This window comes from Hyalella azteca, unplaced genomic scaffold (assembly GCF_000764305.2).
Source record: "Hyalella azteca isolate HAZT.00-mixed unplaced genomic scaffold, Hazt_2.0.2 contig6127, whole genome shotgun sequence".
NCBI lineage: Eukaryota > Metazoa > Arthropoda > Malacostraca > Amphipoda > Hyalellidae > Hyalella > Hyalella azteca.
The window spans coordinates 512983-527969 of record NW_025936295.1 but is presented as its reverse complement, the minus strand read 5'-3'; the positions used below and the strand labels follow the sequence as shown (position 1 = coordinate 527969).

The following is a 14987-nucleotide window of genomic DNA, read 5'->3' as shown; positions in this document are numbered from 1 at the left end:
CAAGCGCACTCTAGCAAGTGGAGACGAGAAGTCAGCCAATTGACTTCAGTTTGCCCTACTTAGTGGGGTTGAGAGAATCAAATTGAATTTATTTCGAATGATGAATTCAATTGTTTTTGAGTTATTATATTGGTATTGATACTGGACGTTTTCAGACCCAGTAAAGTACAACACAAATGATAATATTCTTTGCGCTAATTATCATTTATTTAAATTATATTGAATAATTTGCAATAAACAATTGCAAATCTAAATAAAAATTATCTAAATTATCTAATAAACAATGCAATTAAATATGATATAAGGAACCCGAACTCATATGAGACTGTTATTACTGGAGACTGTACCATATTTTTGTAATGTTTCGCTTCTCTGTAACTTTTTTAATTTCACGAAGTTTTTAGCTACAATATGTAACACATATGCGTTAATCAACATGTTCACCAAGTGAGTTATTAACAATTTCATGATATGCGTAAGCTTTACTATTGTTTCTGTTCGATTTGTTCATATACATGTTTAGATCCTGCTACGATTTCATTGGTTGAAAGTTGCTGCACAGTTGTTTGATTTTTCAGTTATTCTACTTATTTACATTATTTGAGGGGATTCATTACGAAGGAATTTGTTCCTGAGCTATGGCAACAGAGTAGGGCTGTCTCACCACCACTGCAGACACCGCAGGCCAATTTACTCAGGCTATTCATTCACACTGTCTTGCTCCATAAATCCTGGCCTGGAACAACAAAGGAGGCACACAAGCCGGCTGCCGAGGTGTCTTGCATGACTTCTAAATCGGCTTCTTCGGCAAGCCTTCCTCATCGCCTTGACTTCTATATCGGTTTCTTCGGCATACGTTCCATGTCACCTTGTCTTCTATATCGGCTTCTTCGGCATACGTTCCATGTCACATTGACTTCTACGTCGGCTTTTTCGGCATACGTTCCTTATCGCCTTGACTTCTATATCGGCTTCTTCGGCATACGTTCCATGTCACCTTGAAGTCTATGCCTGCTTTTTCGGCATACGTTCCATGTCCCCTTGAAGTCTATATCGGCTTCTTCGGCAGGCCTTCCTCATCGCCTTGACTTCTATATCGGCTTCTTCGGCAAGCCTTCCTCATCGCCTTGACTTCTATATCGGCTTCTTCGGCATATACGTTTCATGTCACCTTGACTTCTATGTCGGCTTCTTCGGCAAGCTTTCCTCATCGCCTTGACTTCTATATCGGCTTCTTCGGCATACGTTTCATGTCACATTGTCTTCTATGTCGGCTTCATCGGCTAGCCTTCCGTATCACCTTCACTTGTACATGGCTCCTATACGGCAGTCCTTCAATGTCGCCTTGACTTTCAAATCAGCTTCGTCGGCAAGCCTTCCACAACAGTTTGACTTCTATATCGGCTACTTCGGCATTCGTTCCATGTCACCTTGACTTCTATATCGGCTTCTTCGGCAAGCCTTCTTCATCGCCTTGACTTCTATATCGGCTTCTTCGGCATACGTTCCATGTCACCTTGAAGTATATGTCTGCTTTTTCGGCATACGTTCCATGTCACCTTGAAGTCTATGTCTGCTTTTTCGGCATACGTTCCATGTCACCTTGAAGTCTATTCCTGCTTTTTTGGCATACGTTCCCTGTCACCTTGAAGTCTATGTCTGCTTTTTCGGCATACGTTCCATGTCACCTTGACTTCTATGTCGGCTTCTTCGGAATGCCTTCCATATCGCCTTGACTTTTTAATCAGTTTCTTCGGCAAGCCTATCATATCAGTTTGACTTCTAAATTGGCTTCTTCAGCAAGCCTTCCATATCGCCTTGACTTCGAAATCAGGCCTTCGGCTTCTTCGGCAGGCCTTCCATATTGCCTGGACCGTTATACCGCCTTTTTCGGCATGTCTTCAATATCGCCTTGAATTCTATAACGTTTCTTCGGCATGTCTTCCATATGGCGTGCCTTAAGGCCATATTACCTTGTCATCAATAACGGTTTCTTCGGCATGCCTTTCTCCGTGAATTCTACATCGACTTATTCGGAATTCTTTCCTTTTCGCTTAGAATTCTAAATCAGCTTATTCGGCATGCCTTCCATATCATCTTGACTTCAATATCAGATTCTTCGGCACGTAATTTTTCCCCCTTTTTTATTGAACGTTGCATGGTGTAATACTTATTATATTAATAATTTCAGAATTTACGGCATATAAGGCTGTTGACTTATATTTTGCATCGGCTTGCGCTAAATGCAATCTATTAGACGCAACCCATTGAATGCCCTGAAGGAGCGAGAAAAGTCTGGCCAGTCGCAAATTCTTTCAATTTCGTAACTTGTTTACGGATGAATATTAACGAGTTTTCTTCAGTAACCATAAATATTGGCCTCTGGAAACTCCCACTCTAATTCGCAGAAAGAGAGCCACAAACAAACAAGCCAGTAAGCTCGTCATCTGATAAGCGGCGCTAATTGCTCTGTGTAAAACCATTACAAAATCTCCAGCGCGTTACAGTCGATACAAGTGAAAATATTTGACAGCGCCACGACTTGCGGAATAAATTAGGAGTACCAGGGCTAAAGGGTTGTTTTCCGACGGCTTTATGGCATGGGGGTATTAGGAAATTTGCTGCTTTTATGTTCATTTTTGAGTATAGTGAGTAAATTTGAGGAACATTATTTATTAGGAATCGTTTCTGACGATCACTTTGGTGTAAAAATTAGGCAGTACCATTCAGATATCAACGTTTTCACGATCTCCTCGCAGTTGGTTTTGAAGTAAACTCTGCGAAATGTAATGAATAAACTGAAAAAGGTAAATGGGAAAAGCGTATCTTCCGGAATCCGAAAGAACTACTGTTGAATTTTGGCAATTTTGACGCGTGTTTTTATGGGTGAAAAATTGCATTCAACTCCTTTGGACATAGAATAAAATGTATGTAGAAGAAATGCAGTCTTTAGAGTTTTGCACGTAACCGAGAAATGACATCTCTGGCGTTGCATTAAAAGATCTTGACAAGTCGATAGTAATATTTTCTCCTTTAATTTAGTCGTATCAAAGCATGAGATCAGATTGATTATCATATTATTATCAGGTAAATTATTTTGTGTTTTTTTTTTTGTGTCTTTTCATTATATAATTTTCAAAGCTTACGCCCTGTGCCGAAAGAAAGGATTCCAAACGTCCATTGGTTATGTAGCAAATATCACGATATCGCAACGATTCCTATCCGGTATCTCAACATTTGTTACTAATAAGCCACATATAAAAATTTGCGATTCAATAACGTATGTTTAAATTTTATTTTTAACAGACCACCGTCTGGACAAATCCCCCCTGCTGGGGAACGGCTACCACGCGCCTCCCCACTTCAACCCCCTGCAATACATGGCACAACACATGGCAGGGTTGGGGTATCCCCCACTTCTGCCGGGTGGGTTGCCCGGTGGGCTGTCGGGTGGACTGCCGGGTGGACCGGGTGTGCCCCACCCCATCTCCCCCACAGACGGATCCCCACTCAAACACCCACCGATAAAAACTGAGACGCTGGCGAGGTGAGTTTGTTATTGGTTTTAATTTAATCATTATTTTGAATATTGTGAATAAAAATGAAATTAATAGGGGAAGAATTAACTTTACAATCCTTATGAAATGTTGAATGTTTACACATCGCGTCAATAAGTTACGTAATATGAAGTTAAAATTTAGTTACCATAGTGCACTGCATATGAAGGTAAAGTAGCGGCGTACAGTAACTGCATGGATTTACCCTACAATTGGTTTATATTTATTAAATTTTGATTCTGGAAGTACAAAATTAGATCTACCATAGAATCATTGCTAAGGGTTGAGAGTAACTTCCATATTATGTTATTGTTTAGACTTCGTTTGTAAATGTCACAATTTCTCTTTGAAACAATCCATTCGTTTGGTATTCGTTCGTGGAGTGGGGAAATAATCTATATTCTAAGATAGCAGATTTGGTGCAGGTTTTAGCGCTGAATGTCTTGTTAGCGGTAACAAGAAGCGCTTGGATTCAGACGCAACGTTCGAGCGCGGATTCGATGTCGCTTGTAATAAAACTGTGACAGGGATGTGATTAAGCTTATCAGATCATCTTCTGGAATCTAGCCTCTCGATTATTAAAAGAAATAATAGCAAATACGGGCTTCCCAGGTAACAAAAAGAACTTAAGCACGTTCTATTCAATAGTGAGAAGTTGCGTTTGTGTCTAATGAATAGTTGGCCTTTGTAATGGAGTCATATTTTAGCAAACGGCTTGCCGTATCAGCATTCAAAAGGTTCGACCATTGAAGAAACTACTAATCGGGCAACACCAGCAATTTCAATCATTCGAACTACACAAATTACGTTCGGAGGCACAATTCGGCGGCACTGCTTTTAATCTGAACGATTACTCGTGGCTGTAGCTGTGACAGGGGCGCATTTGAAGTGATTCCGGGAGACATCCAATGATTTGTAGGGAGAAGTTACGCCGCTCGGAATGTTACCTCAGGACTGATGCAGAGATGCCGATGATATCGCATTGGTCATTTAGGACTGTCGACCGCCCAATGAGGACCAAGGTAAAGCTTTATTGATGCATACATCGCATTCTTGCCGCTTCCGTATAAGGTAAAGAATTGGAATTAGCCGCATTTTTTCCTGCAGGTGATATTTGTAAAGAGAGCATTATTTGCGATGAATTTTTTTTATAATAAACGTAAATCAAGTGTATTTCGTTGGATACGTACAAATATTTCCTCGTTCAATTGTGCCCCATTTTACCGAAAAAAGTTTTAAGCTGTAATAACTTTGCTTACATTTGGTAATTGTTCGTTTGAATTACATGATCATTTGAGCTCCTATATCCATTAATGACGTAGCCGGTGAAGGAACTACAGACGTATAATACGAAGTATAAAGCTGCGTGTGCAGCGCGCCCTTAAATAAGTGTATTACTCATAGTCGTTCATGCCATTTAGACCTCAAGACAAGCAGCAGTTTGTTCCACAATTGCTGCGATTGCAGGAAGAAAAAAAAACCTGCGGGGCCATTATTCGATTGTTGCAAGTTCTGTGGCAGTGAGGTTATGGCTTCAACCTCTGCAGTAGTTGGTGCTTGTTGCGAGTTTTGTGGTGAGGCTACTTGTTGCAAGCACAGTGGTAGTTTGTGCTAGCTGCAAGTTCAGTGTTGGTTGGTACTTTTTACAAGTTCTGTAGTAATTGGTTTCTGTTGCAAGTTCTGAGGTATTTGGTACATGTTGCAAGTTCTTGGTAGTTCGTATTTGTAACTATTTTTACGGCGGTTGCTATATGCTGCAAGTTCAGCGGCAGTAGCTAATTGTTACAAGTTCTGCGGTAGTTGCTACTTGCTACAAGTTTTTTGGTAGTTACTACTTGTAGCTAGTTCATTAGATGTTTCTACTTGTTGCAAGTTCTTTGGTAGTTGCTACTTGTTGCAAGTTCTGCGGTGTTGCTACTTACTACAAGTTCTGCAGTGTAGCTACTTACTACAAGTTCTGCAGTGTAGCTACTTGCTACAAGTTCTGCAGTGTAGCTACTTACTACAAGTTCTGCAGTGTAGCTACTTACTACAAGTTCTGCGGTGTTGCTACTTACTACAAGTTCTGCGGTGTTCCTACTTACTACAAGTTCTGCAGTGTAGCTACGTGTTGTCCGTGCGCGGCAGCCGGAGGTGTCATTGCAATAGTTTATGTTGCTAAATTGTACGTTTGATCGGCAACACGACGGTCATTATCCCTGCCATTGCCCCCCATGTCCATTAGTGGGGGTTTCGCCCCTGTGATGATGAATCATAGTCAGCACTCACTATCATTGCCATGAGATTATGTTGTGCTTATGGCCGTGTGCCGAACTCCATCAGTGCGCACGGCCGTATAACACGATGTGTTCGTAATCGTGGGGGTCTGGATCGCGTGAATGTTTGGTTGATTTGTTTGTAATGCAGTACGAGTTATATTTGTGAAAGAGTTAATGTTTTGTACTGATGCACGAGTTACAGTTGTGATCGTATGAATATTCGGTACTGAATGACTAGTTATACTTGTGATCGTGCAGTCTGAAATCGAGTGAAGTTTTAATCGTATGGAGTTTGATCATCATTTATTTACTTTATACGTGATTACCAAAATGCGTGAACCAAAATCCGTGTGTCACATGGCGTCCTAAAGTTGGAATAGAATGAAATATTTACGCACCGTCTGTTCTGTATAATTCCATTAAATTTTCCGTTCCGCAACGATAACATAAGCAGAACAACAACGATGACAATGACAGTACATAATATATTAAATTTTTCTCCGAAAATTCGTACTAACGATATTGAAGATATAAAATAGCGAACTTGAAATGTGAAATGAAAAGAGAACGTCCTGGATGTTTGGTTAGACATATTCATGACTCACCTCCTAAACGTAATCTTTGTACCATGGACGGATAGAAACGTAAAACGAACATACTCAGGGATAATTTACTTTATAACGACACCTCTTCTATGTTGTGACAGGTTAAAGGTTATGTTTATGTTGTAAAGGTTAACGAGTAACTTGTCCAACCTTTTATTTATCTGTCAAATCCATCAACAGCTATAAGCGTTGTAAAGTTATCCTGGAAGTTAGAGAGTTAGAATCATGCCATGACGAGTTGTGTGTGGGCTTTATGTATGCAATGCAATGACTATGGCTTGTAGGTGTGGCTATTCTGGTATAAGCGTTGTAAAGTTAACCTGGAAGTTAGGGAGTTGGAATCATGCCAGGACGAGTTGTGTGTGGGCTTTATGTATGCAATGCAATGACGATGGCTTGTAGGTGTGGCTATTCTGGTATAAGCGTTGTAAAGTTAACCTGGAAGTTATGGAGTTAGAATCATGCCAGGACGAGTTGTGTGTGGGCTTTATGTATGCAATGCAATGACGATGGCTTGTAGGTGTGGCTATTCTGGTATAAGCGTTGTAAAGTTAACCTGGAAGTTATGGAGTTAGAATCATGCCAAGACGAGTTGTGTGTGGGCTTTATGTATGCAATGCAATGACGATGGCTCGTAGGTGTGGCTATTCTGGTAGTGAGTACAAAGTATGTGCTCTTGAAGTCTGTAAATCAAGCGGTGGCAATTACACTCGGTCACGAAGCCTGGCTCCTGCTACGGAGATCTAAGGCGAAGTAGTGGTGGCCACTCATGGCCGCCGAATAAATACAGACTTGATCTACAAATAATAAGTGTTAGTTTTTCTTGCAATAAATCGAGCGGTATTTTTCGTTGACGTTGGTATTTCGTAGCTCCATTTAATTTTAAAATTAATGTTATCAAATTTGAAACATCGACAATACACGGATTTGCTGTTTGAAAAATGAATCGAGCGGTATTTTTCGTTGACGTTGGTATTTCGTAGCTCTTTTTGATTTGAAAATTAATGTTGTCAAATTTGAAACATCGTCAATACATGAATGTGCTGTTTGGAAATAATTTGGGTTAAAGCGGTCACATTTGAAACATCGTCAATACATGAATGTGCTGTTTGAAAATAATTTGGTTTAAAGCGTATACATAAATACATTACAAATGCCTTTGCAACTGTTTGCACATATAGGTTAATTTTTCTACTATTCCACAAAGATTAACAACCCAATGTTTTTCTGTATATCGTGATGAATTTAAATTTTCTTCTCAGTTTGGTGGTCATAAAATTTGGAACCGGACTGTTTTACATGACATTTTAAATCCATTGTAATGGCTATATTTATTCAATAATCTCATGCAGGAAATAAATGGCTGCTCGTGAAAATAAATTTGACGATTCCCAGCAGCATTCATTAACAAATATTCAAATGCAGCAAAGATAGGCCAAGTATACGCATGTAGCTGAAGGTTGTTTACGCGTGGGTAGTTGCCCAACGCGCATCGTGAAAACAAATTTGGCCATTCTCAGCAGCATTCATTAACAAATATTCAAATGGTTCAAAGATAGGCCAAGTATACGTATGTAGCTGAAGGTTGTTTACGCGTGGGTAGTTGCCCAACGCGCATCGTGAAAACAAATTTAGCCATTCCCAGCAGCATTCATTAACAAATATTCAAATGGTTCAAAGATAGGCCAAGTATACGCATATACTGTAGGTTGTTTACGCGTGGGTAGTTGCCCAACGCGCACCTAACATTTATACGCAACATTTATAACTGTTAGGCTTAGTGGGACTCGACGTAGCCCACAATTAGGAAGCGGTACTGAATACCCACCGTGTGCACGAGTGAGAAGAAGCTTCACTCTTCAATAGCGATCTGATTTACAATTCCGGTAGAAATAACACTAGAGTACATGGCCCAATTTTTAGGTAAAAACAGACATTGAAGCCAAAATGAAAGCTAAATGCCTGACCTTTGAGGAGCTCAATTATTGGGGTAGGATGTAATTGAGTATATATATTGAGTAAGATATTCTTCAATAGAACATTTAATATTCAATGTCAGGGTGAATTAGGAAGTGATGGAAGCTGAACAATTGTTATTTTTTCCCCATTTCATTTCTGAGTATCTTCTGGTTAATTATATAATCCGCGAAGGCGTTAATCAATACGTTTTTGTGAAGGAGAGTGAAAATAATTAAGTTATTCACCCTTGCAACACCGTTCTGTATATGCCGTTATATGCCACCACTCCAGCTAAGATCGCTCACATGCAACGTGATATTTCAGACTAAGTTTATCCTTGAAGAAACCCGGCTGCGGTGAAAGGAATACCACTGAAGCGTGCAGAAAAAATTCAATCGAATTTCTCAATCGATAAGCGTCTTCCATTTTGCAATCAATCATTGTTGAATGGCGAGCATCGGAGGCGCAACAATACGGTGTGATGTTGGCTGCGACTGATCAATATTGGCACATTGTGTTACTGCATCAACGAGTTGCTGCCGGCTGCCTGTCTTCATCTATTTCTTAGACGTCAAAGTCCCCGGCAAGGAAAAAATCGCCAGAATGAAGGCCCCAATCTTCGATTAGAGCGCCACCAGATTCTGCAGGCCTTACATGCATGCAACACTAGAAGCAACAGCTATACCAGTGAAATGTTCATGGATACATTTAATGTTTAGCTTTATACCTCAAAATCAGCGGTCCACATACAGTTTCGTTATCAAGGTAACGATTGTTTAAATTTAAAGAAGCTAGAATAAGCAGTCCAGATACAGTATCGTAGAAGATAAAACCATTGTTTAAATTTATACCTCAGAATAATCTGTCCAGAAACAGTATCGTTATCAAGATAAATCCATTTAAAGAAAGCTGATTTTGGGGTATAATCTAAATTTTTCTCTCTATTTATAATCATTGTTATGGTCAAAATAGATCGCAAAAATTGAAATAAAGCTCTAAGTCTCCTGCACCTTCACGAATAAATTTGTAACACAATCTGCTATTTTTTTGAACCCTTGAACCATGGATAAAGTTCCTGCAAAAATTGCAATATGCAAAAAACATCTCTGAAAGGAGCCAAAAGGCAGCTCCTTGACACGGTTGACAGTTTTGCAAGATGTCAGCCTTTTGTTTGGTAGTCGCGACCGCGCGCAACCGAAGAATGGCACAGAAACTGAGCCCTTCTTCTCGTCATGACAAAAGAGAAGAGGCACGTGTACGAGGGAGCTCAAAAGCCTCAACGAAAGGGAATGATGGACCTTAAGAAGATTAGGCTCGCATTATAATCAGTCGTGTTTTACTCTCATTGTGCTCTGTGCCGGCTTTTCGCTTCTTGAAATTAACGCAGATTTCTTCGCTTGATGTTTTCCGATATTTTGTGAACTCTGTGAGAATATCGTAGTCTTAATAGTCATGAATTGTGATATTCGTTACAGCCTCGCGTACAACATGTATGCGGCGCAATCCAAATTATGATCATCAAGGATTTTGCTTACAGAATTGAACCTTTCTATAATTAATGTCAAAAATCATAATTTAATCGTTTTTCTCCTCTTTTTGGATATATTCCTTAATAGAGACAAAAATTTCTCCCTGTTACAGAATCCACGAAGAACGTCTAGAGCGCGAACGCCAGTTGTCCAATGACCAACGCCGTGGAAGTCTTCCTCCTACTTTCACACCCACTTCCTTGGGATCGTCCACTTTGCTGCAACATCACCTCCACCAACAGCAACATCTTTTCCAGCAACATCAGTTGCAACAGCAACAGCAACAACAGAATAAGCTACACTCGGTTAGCGCTCCCTACACTCCTACGTCACTCATTCCACCCTCTACATCTTCTCCCACACCCCCCACGTCTTCCGCTAATTCAACAGTATTAGACGATGCTCATGATCCACACGGCTCGGCGTCGAGTCAAGCACAGCAGCATTCCAACAACAAGGATTCCGATATGAACAATAGATCTGCGTCCAGCAGAAACGGGTCTCCGATTCTAAATTTATCCAAAGTTGACGAAGTCACGGGGCAGGATGAGAACCGTGCGCAAGATCGTCTCGACACGATCAGTCACGACTCGGAGCGAGCCATGCACGATGATGACGATAGACAACAACAAAGCTCGTCTCGAGACGAAGAAAGGCTGTCCGAAATGGATGATGATGATATCGATAAAGATGAATGTAAGTCGTCTAAAGATATTAGAATGAAGATATTTAAACTTGTTTCTCGGTAGATATTATCTGATGTGTCATCCATGATGACATCTATAAAGAGGAAGGTTGAGAATCGTTTTCCATAGTATATGAAATTATATAATTTATTACAAGGATGGTAATGTTAGAAATATCGTATCTTTTCCCGTTATTTCTATTTATTTTTCCTGATTAGTCCTGTATGACGGATATGGTAGTACTGATGGTCTTGGCTTGAGAGATTGTTTTTTTTCTTTGAATATAAATTATAAATTGCACTCAAAAAATAATATTTTGTTTTTACGCTCAATATTCAGCCATGGACACCCTCGACATGTGGGGGCGGTCTTCGAGTACCCCGGGCCAGACCCAACTGGGCCCGTCCCCCATCAGCTCCATGATCCCCCCCGTGGGGCTGCTAGGGTCAGCCCCGTTGTCCTCAACTGAGGTTCTGCTGAGGAATATTTTGGGGCTACTTAGAGTGGCTGAGGAGAACGCCCGCCATCATGAGAGGAGGACGCAACACGAGAAAGGTGAAAAGATCTATTGATTTTGTTGATATTTTCCTATATTTCTAATTCATTTGCAATACCTGCATGATTTGTGCCTAATTTTTTAATTTTTTAATTTAAGACACAACACCGAAAGGTGAGAAGATCTATTGAACTTTGTTGATATTTTCCTATATTTCTAATTCATTTGCGATACCTGCATGATTTGTGCCAAATTTTCTGCGATTGTGGGGAGATGATGCATATACTCGTTTATTTATTTATTCATAAATAATCGTTCATGTGTTTAAATAATTTAAAAGCTGATAAACTGGGAAGAAAATAGCATCTTTTCAGCATTAGGTTTTAAAAAAGTAACGATGCTGGACGGTTTTGCAGATGATAAAATTATCTAAAACCATGTTTTGAAGAATAACTTTTTCTCTTGTCATAACTTTTGGTACAGACAAAGAACAATTTTCCCCAAAAATTAATGGAAAATAATTTCATGTCCATTACTCTAGTAATAATCAAATAAATAGATTAATTTCTTTCATATTAATACTGTCAATATTTACCATTAAGAATAATACTGCGACTACAAACTAATCACATTTCATTGCAATGTTCAACAGCTGAGCTAAAAATGGAGGTATTGCGTGAACGAGAAATGAGGGAGTCTTTGGAAAAGCAGCTTCAGGAAGAACACAAAAATCGAATCCTGATGCAAAAACGTTGCGCTAAACTCAAGAAACTGCGCCGACGCTTGCAAGAACGTCTAGACTTGGAGGTCGTGCAACGGAAGCGCAAAGAGGGAGATGCCGGCCACACCGACTCTTCAGAGGCTATGGCAGAAGCCAATGGTAAGACGGGAAAATGTTTTTATATTATCAATAATTTTTATATAGTAGGTTATTGTAATATTACTGATAGCTACAGTCGTCTTGAAATGCTGGCCATACCGACTCTTCGGACGCTATGGCAGAAGCCAATGGTAAGACGGGAAAAAGTTTTCATATTGTCATTGATTTTTATATATAGGTTATTGTAATATTATTGGTTACTACATTCGTCTTGAGATACCGGCCATACCGACTCTTCAGACGCTATGGCAGAAGCCAATGGTAAGACGGGAAAATGTTTTCATATTGTCATTGATTTTTATATAGTTGGTTATTGTAATATTGATCACTACAGTCGTCTTGAAATACCGGCCACACCGACTCTTCAGACGCTATGGCAGAAGCCAATGGTAAGACGGGAAAATGTTTTCATATTGTCATTGATTTTTATATATAGGTTATTTTATTATTATTGGTTACAACAGTCGTCTTGAAATGCCGGCCATATACCGACTCTTCGGACGCTATGGCAGAAGCCAATGGTAAGACGGGAAAATGTTTTTATATTGTTATTGACCGTAATGCAGTAAGTTATTGTAATAGTATTGATCACAACAGTCGTTTTGATATCCTTTTTAGTAATTAGACAACTGTTATTGGATGTAATACTGCCGGAATAATGATGTGATTTGAGGATCAGCAATTGAGATAAAGGAGGAATATAATAACGCCAAGGGAAATGGCCATTCTTTCTTATATTGTAGGAATAATTAGAAGAATGTATGAGTAGTCATTGATATACAGGATGAATAAATTAGATGCCGAAACGACTGAAGCAAATTGAATTTGCTTTCAAATTGAATTTGTTGAGGAAATTGAATTTCCAGAAAGTTTTCAACCTGAGCATTGAGCTATTGTTGCCATTAGTCGAAATTGAATAAATATTTGCCAATTAGTTAAAATCAATTAATTTTTATCAAAATGAACGCTTGTTAAATAAATATTCGAATGCTTTAAAGTTATATCAATATTCATTCAGATGATTTTCAAACACAACAACATCGGTTTATTATAAAATGAAATATCAAATTTCTATCAAGCGATATCATGTTACTAATGGTAAATTGCCAATAAAATCAATAATAATTAATGGCAACGTATCATAACAATAAAGTTCGAGCAACAAAGACTAATCCCTAGCAACAGTCACTAATCCCACTGTCACCAATCACTAATCACTTGGAGCAATACTTATCTCTAGCAACAGTCACTTATCTCAACAGTCACCTATCCCTAGCAACAATCACTTATCTCTAGCAACAGTCACTTATCCCTAGCAACAATCACTTATACCTAGCAACAATCACTAATCCCACTAGCAACAATCACTAATCCCACTAGCAACAGTCACTTATCCCTAGCAACAGACACCAATCCCTAGCAACAGTCACTTATCCCTAGCAACAATCACTTATACCTAGCAACAATCACTAATCCCACTAGCAACAATCACTAATCCCACTAGCAACAGTCACTTATCCCTAGCAACAGACACCAATCCCTAGCAACAGTCACTTATCCCTAGCAACAGTCACCTATCCCTAGCAACAATCACTTATCCCTAGCAACAATCACTAATCCCGCTGGCAACAGTCACTTATCTCTAGCAACAGTCACTTATACCTAGCAACAATCACTAATCCCACTAGCAACAATCATCTATCCCTAGCAACAATCACTTGTACCTAGCAAAAATCACTAATCTCACTAGCAACAATCACTTATCTCTAGCAAAAATCACTAATCAATTGGAGCAACAATGACTAATCCCTAGTAGGACCTTCCTCGTGTATCATGATAATAATAATAATAATCGAGCAACAATGACTAATCCCTAGTAGGACCTTCCTCTTCTCCATCCGCAGACTCGCTACGTAAGGAAATCGACGCCCTGACGTCGGACTTCCAGCAGGACGGACTACAGGCTGGAGACGTGCTGCAGGGCCTGGCTAAGGAGTCCAGCGATCGTCTCATGGTCGCACCTGGTCTCGTAGCCGCCACTAGTGTTGGCTCCTGGCGATAAATTTAAATTAATGATTATAATCGAATGTAATTTGGTGATGCATTATGTAATTTTATTTTGCTAAGTGTGGTGAAAAATTTTATTTGACAACATTCACGTCTCATGGTCGCACCTGGTCTCGTAGCCGCCACTAGTGTTGGATCCTGGCGATGAATGTAAATTACTGATTATAATCGAATGTAATTTGGTGATGCATTATGTAATTTTATTTTGCTAAGTGTGGTGAAGAATTTGACAACATTCATGATCAGAAGTTATAAAAGTTTAATACTATATGAAGAAATTTAATTCAAGAATGTATTGCGCAAAAAAGTTCCTTTTTGCTCCGTGTGGTGAAGAATTTTATTTGACAACATTCATGACAAGTTATTAATTTGCTATGGATTTAATATCTTCATTAATCTGTTGGAGATTAATATCAAATTAATATTTATAATAGTAAAAGAAATGGCGAAGAGTTATATCTACATCTATCACTTATCTTCAGATGAGAGTTGGAATATAAAATAATAGATTTAAAAGATTTTCAGTGACTATCATGAGATATATATCAATACCATCATGAAAAGAATTAAATACCATCGGTGAAATTCGAACTTTATTTTGGACAAAAGTCGATGCCATCGTTAAAATTTTGTCCGAAAAACATGTAGACATTAAAAAATATCGCTGAATTATAAATATGAATTTTAACTCTCTTAAAGTGAAAATAACAAAGACTGAATAATGGATTGACACACTACATGATTGCCATTTTTCACATCGACAAAAGTTTATTCATTGCAACATTCAATGTATTCATTTGTCATATTGTGGTGAACTTTAATTTATTAATGTTTGTGTATACGAGGGACAATTTACTAGCTGTCTTTTGTAAAGTTTAAAGCACTTTAATCGAGTCGCAAGTAATGGCTCGTTTTATTGTACTAGATTATCGTGTCGATATTGATCTGTT

At 38.9% G+C, this 14987-nt stretch overlaps 1 protein-coding gene across 2 annotated transcripts in view; it reads left to right on the top strand.

The window, feature by feature from the left end:
- LOC108669030 (dachshund homolog 2) overlaps positions 1–14126 on the top strand; it is a 44507-nt gene extending 30381 nt beyond the window's left edge. For both annotated transcript variants that reach the window (XM_018156313.2, XM_018156312.2), the window contains exons 3-7: positions 3307–3547; positions 10021–10604; positions 10934–11149; positions 11743–11970; positions 13851–14126. In XM_018156313.2, the coding sequence (XP_018011802.1) occupies positions 3307–3547; positions 10021–10604; positions 10934–11149; positions 11743–11970; positions 13851–14032 (1451 nt within the window). In that variant the 3' untranslated portion in view covers positions 14033–14126. The remainder of the gene's footprint in view (positions 1–3306; positions 3548–10020; positions 10605–10933; positions 11150–11742; positions 11971–13850) is intronic.
- The last annotated feature ends 861 nt before the right edge of the window (positions 14127–14987 follow it).